At 42.9% G+C, this 6,486-nt stretch overlaps 1 protein-coding gene across 1 annotated transcript; it reads right to left on the bottom strand.

The window, feature by feature from the left end:
• Positions 1-35: 35 nt before the first annotated feature.
• Positions 36-6,399, bottom strand: cnrip1b (cannabinoid receptor interacting protein 1b). Its single transcript, XM_035606041.2, has 3 exons — positions 4,378-6,399; positions 2,436-2,580; positions 36-1,243 (listed from the first exon to the last, which is right to left on the bottom strand). The coding sequence occupies exons 1-3, from the start codon at positions 4,554-4,556 to the stop codon at positions 1,079-1,081; spliced, it is 489 nt and encodes a 162-aa protein (XP_035461934.2). The 5' UTR covers positions 4,557-6,399; the 3' UTR covers positions 36-1,078.
• Positions 6,400-6,486: the final 87 nt, after the last annotated feature.

Here is a 6,486-nt window from a genome sequence, read left to right as displayed (position 1 = left end):
ATAAAAGTCCTTATTACAGAATAAACCAATAAGTTTTGTTGTTGTTGTTGTTGTTGTGAAGCAGGCAGGTGTGTTATCTTGTCACTATCAGACTTGGAGAACTGAATCAGTGGCGGCATTGTCCACTTCATTAAGAGTCAGTCAAAAGTTTAAATGGTTTTAAAGGCGGCAGCAGCAGCAGCAACACAAACACAATCGTTGGCATGAAAAGAAGTGGTGCTTGTTCAAGTTACTGCACTTGTTAAAGTAGCTGGTAGAGAATCCCTGTAATCAATAATATTCACTATATAAGCTTATTTGACTTTATGTGTAGAGGTTTTCTTTGGTCATGTCGCCCTGCTCAGTTGATTCAAAATGCCACTCAGCAAATGACTCAGCTGATGGTTAATAAGACTTATTATATCTTAATTTTCACGCCAGCAGTAGTTTTTCTAAAAACTGGCATTGCATGGATTTCTGAAAATGTCGGGACCGTCATTCTGGAGACAAACTCCTCACACGTAGACCAGTACACTGCGACTTCAAAAGTATACACATAAACACATCTGTACGAGCACCAATTATCAAAACACGCACACACACACTGTCGCAAAACACACTGGCACACTTCACTTGAGGGGGTTACCACATACCACGACTGAACTGGACATGAAGAAGAAGAAATATCAAAATGTCATTTGATTAATTAGTCTCCTTGGTACATAATTAAAACTTTTCTTTAAGTAGGTTGTTGAGGAGTGCTACATGTTTCATCTTTTCACAATAATCTTGACACATTTGCATAATCACCATACACAGACCGAGAGCATCATCACATTTCATATGAATTTGGTAGGGTCAGATTAAGCAGTAAATCTTATGGATTGTTTAAAGCATAAAGGAAGAAAAAACATTTTTTTTCTTCTTTTCCATAGGACAAAGAGAAAAAAATCCAGTAAAGCCGCAGGGGGAAAAAAAATAAGTGGAGTTGAGTGATGGTAGAAAAAGGAGGGAAAAGGAAACTGCAAAATCCGTGAACACAATTACACACCTTGTGTTTTTTTGCTGCACACGCTGAATCTTTCAGGCCGCTCCTCGGTCAGACAAAAGTCTCCTTGTTGACCCACATGAGTGTGCGCGTGTCGTTGGGTTTGCACTCGTACTCGATGCTGTTGAAGCTGTTCCCCCACTGGCAGTGGTCCCTCTTGTTGTAGTTGTAGTACTTCACCTGCCACACGGTCTCGAACAGCCCGGCCTCCGTGAACTGAGGGAGAAAACACACACGCTCAGAGGAATATATACGCGTGCAAGGACACATACGTGTACTCGAACGCGCAGTTGGGGGCATCTTGTAGATGGCCTGATTGAGATGAACGGATGATGCAACATACAGAGAGAGCGGATGGGAAACACACACACACACACACACACACACACACACACACCCCAGAGACTCGTGTAGACACAGAGACTCGCACGATATCATGTGAAAAATCATATGGAGGTGAAATGAAGAAGAAAGGATACTGACACACACACACACACACACACACACACACACACACACACACACACACACACTGGACAGATGGGCAACATACAAACAGAAACCCAGTGAAATTATACTTGCAAGGATTTCCGTAACATTATTTGAACCAATGCTCTCGTTCTCCTCAAAAGATGGAGAGAATATTTTAAACATTTACAACATACGTCACTGCTTTTATTGCCAGGGCCAGGATGTGCAACAGCTGCTTCCTCCGAGCACCTCGTGGCGTGCTTCAAGCTGATGAGAGTCTCTCTTCTAATTTCGTGGTTGATCTGTCAACGTTGGCACAGTTTTGGAGGGCTTGACAGCGTCGTGTGTGTGCGACATCACAGTCACCTGGTCAGAAGTATTGTGCTACTCCACGATGACCAGTCCACTGTTAATTAACGTGCTCGCATCACTAATCAATTCCACACAATATCAATAACTGATAATCAATTGAGCTCAATTTTTTAGTTGTCTATGATTGTACATGTACAATGTATTTGGACTCTTGGTCACACAAAACATTTGAAGACATCACCCTGGGGAATGATTGTATAAAGGTGTAGACCTAATTAAATAATATCAACTACAAGCTTTAACACCTGCAGGTTCCATCACATCCACCCTATCCATGAATACACCATTATAGCTATCTGTGTCTGTGGTTCCTCTAGTTAAACTGTTGCCACGGTAACTGTGGGGATATACACTTGAGGAAAAACTGTAACCACTGAAACACCTGATACTATCAGGATACGCTGACGATAATCTGTGAGCAGAGAAAAAACTACTTTGCTGCTGGCAGAGCCGTAACCATGGGAACAGGAACACATCTGGAGGGACCACCGTTCAGCCTACAACCTCTGGATCGCAAGAACATGATGACACACGGTCGTGGCAGGTGTGTGACGCACTTCAGTACCTGTATGTTGATTTGAACCGGTTGCCTCTCTCCACTCTTGGTGTGCGACACCCCCTCGGTGTTGTACTGGCCCGAGTAGACGACGGACTGAGGGTCTTTAGACTGCTGCTCCAGCGGGAAGGTCACAGCGCCCACACTCATCGACCTGCAGGTACACAACACAAGGCACTTATCAGTAAACTCGCCCCCGCCAATAGAGGAAACATGAACGTATTCAAAGACAATAACAAAAGACAGAATAGCCAGGGTACATTACAGTACATTCTCCCACAATAAAAAATGGGAGATAGATGTCGTTATGTATTTTAATCATTGGGGACTTGTGAACTGCAATTTCGAGATTTTGTCTTGTTGTCCTTGTGTTGTATTTGTATCTTTTTCTTCTTCTTTTCTTCTCTATCTCTTTGCTTATATGGAACTACTGTATGTGTCTGAAATAAAGATTCATAATAATTATTATAATAATGATAAAACAAAGTGTTTGAAAACATTGTCAGTCACAAATCTTCTGAGGTCTTGCCAGAAAATTTTTTTTCTCACAAAATGATACAGTCTGTGTTTATGTCTCTTTCGAATTGCACCATGTACTGTAATATTTGTGAATGATTCTAAAGGACATTTTCCTCCACAATTATTCTCAAGTATCGGTGAACACAAAGGTTTGAATGAGTGTGACACAACAGAAGAAGACACGTTAACATATTTCATATTTCATGTTTAAAAATCATTTAGTGAGAGGCGCTTCTGCAACAGCATGAATTCCGTGAGCACTGCCCCAAATTCTGTACAACATAATGCATCATGGCCTGTGTGACCTACTTCCGGCACGATTCACACACTCTTGATATATATGTATATTTTTTATGTCAAACACTAATCCATATTTGGAGATGGATGCATACAGCAACATGTGTTACATAATCATGAACTGTAGGCAAATCACAAGGGGGGCCGGTGAAACACACAAAAGCCCAAATGCCAGAATCCCTAATCTGTGGCGGATTTGACATGTGGCCAATCGAGGTTTATGCTGCATTCACGTGCTCCTCGTAGCATCCTATACTTTCCAGCCCTAAACTCGGAACTAGGACGGTTTAACGCGTTAAAGTGCAGGACCTTTAGTCAAGAAATAAAAACATACTTATATATGCCAAAAAATAAAAATATATAAGATGCAGCTGTAAGAGATGTTTTGTTTTCTCCGCAGCCTGGAAATTGAGTAAACTTGATGATTTGCCACTCGTAACGGTCATATTCACTTACCATTCATGAATGCAACCTTAAATTCAGCACCTGCCTCTATATTCCTGAGCAAACCTGTCTTTTCAGGTCACCTCTCGTCAGTGCGTGCGAGGAATGATCCTCCGCCTCGGCTTGACCTCTGACATGTGCAACCACTTACTAAGAGCAAGGACGATGGGGAAAAAAATCCCCACAGTCTGTACTGTACCTGAATATGGCAAAGGTCTCTTTGCACAATATATTTCACTATAGGAAATGTAAATACATTTCACCAAAAACAAAAAAAAGAGACTCCCATCATTTTTTTTTAACAAATAAAGGGCAGATATATAAATAATAACCGCCCAACACCGACACTCATAATGACGCCTCTTTTCCAGTATGTATATTTTAGGGACACGAATACGCATATTGCCACATTCAGACAACATCTCAAATATTTTGGAAGACCCCAATCAAGTGTCCTTCTGCCTCAACCCTATATGAATCACATCCATCTCCCCCTTATTGAAAATATACGTTGTGTGCATATATAGGTGAATTAACTGATCTTGTCATTGGGAGGGGGTTACTGGACTGAGATGACCTGAGCGTGATTGTTGGAGAGCAGGTTCCTAATGTGTGACGACCAGGTCAGGATAATCCTATAGCCTCACACACACACATACACACACACGGTGGAAAGAGCTGTATATCTTACGTGGCCTCGACCGCCCCTGGTTTGACGACCACCTCGATGTTGTACTTGGAGCCGGTCAGCAGCTTGATGGTGCGGGTCTGCCCGAAGCGCGCGCCGTCGGACTTGAAGTGCACCGCGGTGTTGTTGGGAAGCATCTTCAGCGAAATCCCAATTTTGACGAGTTGGGGGACGTCGGCCATGGTTTTTTCAAACAGAGCTGGCACAGATTGATCTCGAGGTGGTTGGTTGGTTGGTTGGTTGGTCCTCGGTGGTTGTGATCAATCAGTGCAGGCAGACGGAGAGAAGCCCCATGGCAGAGACGCACAGCACCGGGAATTGCGCCGCGCCGTCTGGCGCCGCGTAATCCCATCCAACCCTGCAGCCACAGGCCTAATCCCAATCTCTCTCTCTCTCTCTCTCTCTCTCTCTCTCTCTCTCTCTGTGAAATCTCTCACTCCCTCAGTCAATCATACTCTTCAGATCATTTTTATTGATCCTCACATAATCAGGGTAAACAGTATAAATAACCCACAAACATATTTCTACATAGCTGGTGACATAAATGTCTAAAGCAAGAATGAAATAAATGTGTAAGAATATCAAAATGTCGGCCAGTATAAGCCCTTTAGTGTCGTATGGTGACATATAGGCTACGGACACAATACAAACTGGAATGAAGAAGGAGAATCAACATAAACTTTGATAAATGTAAGATTATTCAAATTCAATGATTTATGACTGGGAAGCCGTGTAACTCCAACATTCAACCACTAGAGGGCAGAGTCGAATCACAAGAGGGGAAAAAATGTTCAGACGATGGAGCAGTGTTTTCTCCCTAAATCATTTCTAACTATTGAAGCTGAGTGTAGTAGTAATGATAATAATAATAATAATGATAATAATAATAATAATAATAATAATAACAACAACAACAACAACAACAACAATAATAATAATAATAATATCACAACTGAGGCTTTGAAGTATATATGCATTGGCACTGTATTGCACTGGATTTACTTTATGAAGATAAATCAAATCCACCTTTATGGCCACATGAAAACCATTCTGAGGAATAATTCAATCACAGTTTTGAAAATATACAATTCGTCACAACCACTGTGCGTACAAATGAAACATTTGGGCGGAAGAGAAATTAGTTTGGAAAACAGGTTGAAAATATATTGCCACCCAAAAAAAAGGAAGAAAGAAAGAAAGTAAGTAAGAATGAAAGAAAGAATGAAAAAAAAAAAAGTAAAAAAGTTTGTGGGTCACGTGCTCGAGCAGCGGTGACGCAGCTGTCAGCGGCGTGGCCACAAAGCCGCGTTCACTTCCGGGCGGAGACGCTATTTAAAATACCGAGCGCAGCGCCGTGTCTGTCTGCAGCCACAGGAGCCGCTACAGTCTCACAGAGGCGGAAGAAAAACAAAAACAAATCTGATTCACCTGCTCTACGAGCCGATGCGCACTGAGCGTCGAACCAACTTACGGAGGAAGTTTCGGCAAACGCGCGCGGGCGACGGAAATGTTTGTTAACCACACTCCGCCTCCAGCGTGGAAGACACATTGCAGCTTCACTTCACTCATGAGCTCGGATTTGTTTCACTCACAGGAGAAGGGATTTTTTGTATATTTTTGTGTAGAAGTGATTAATGCAGTTTTGGTCATTTTATTGCCTGCGTAAAAAAACAAAAAACCAAACAACCCGCGCGTCATCGCTGACACTGGTGTCGTTTGACGTCTTTATTATCTGGCTATTATTTATTATTCCCAAACGAAAAGTCACATGTAGCAACAGAGGCCACCTACTTGTCCTGTGGCTTTGTTTGGTGGTGGTGGAGGAGGAGGAGGAGGAGGAGGGGGGCAGTGCTGCGCCCCTCTCCGTCCCGGTGCGCAACAGAGATCCACATCGTTTCGGGAGCAGCAGGCAGGACCGACACCACGCTCCGCACACTTTGACTGAAGAAAGAGGCGAGACGGCGAGTGGGAAGAAGTAGACCAGAGAGTGGGAGGGAGAGAGAGAGAGAGAGAGAGAGAGAGAGAGAGAGAGAGAGAGAGAGAGAGAGAGAGAGAGAGAGAGAGAGAGAGAGAGAGAGAGAGAGAGAGAGAGAGAGAGAGAGAGAGAGAGAG

This window comes from Scophthalmus maximus, chromosome 10, assembly GCF_022379125.1.
Source record: "Scophthalmus maximus strain ysfricsl-2021 chromosome 10, ASM2237912v1, whole genome shotgun sequence".
Taxonomy (NCBI): Eukaryota; Metazoa; Chordata; class Actinopteri; order Pleuronectiformes; family Scophthalmidae; genus Scophthalmus; species Scophthalmus maximus.
Note: the sequence above shows the minus strand (reverse complement) of the source record. Positions and strands in the feature narration are given on the sequence as shown.

Bases quoted from the DNA above. Each gene is read 5' to 3' on its own strand.
- cnrip1b (XM_035606041.2), bottom strand. From the start codon at position 4,556: ATGGCCGACGTCCCCCAACTCGTCAAAATTGGGATTTCGCTGAAGATG. The intron at 2,581-4,377 runs GTAAGATATACA...GTGTACCTGCAG, and splicing joins CCAGGGGCGGTCGAGGCCAC to GTCGATGAGTGTGGGCGCTG. The intron at 1,244-2,435 runs GTACTGAAGTGC...TTTCTCCCTCAG, and splicing joins CGGTTCAAATCAACATACAG to TTCACGGAGGCCGGGCTGTT.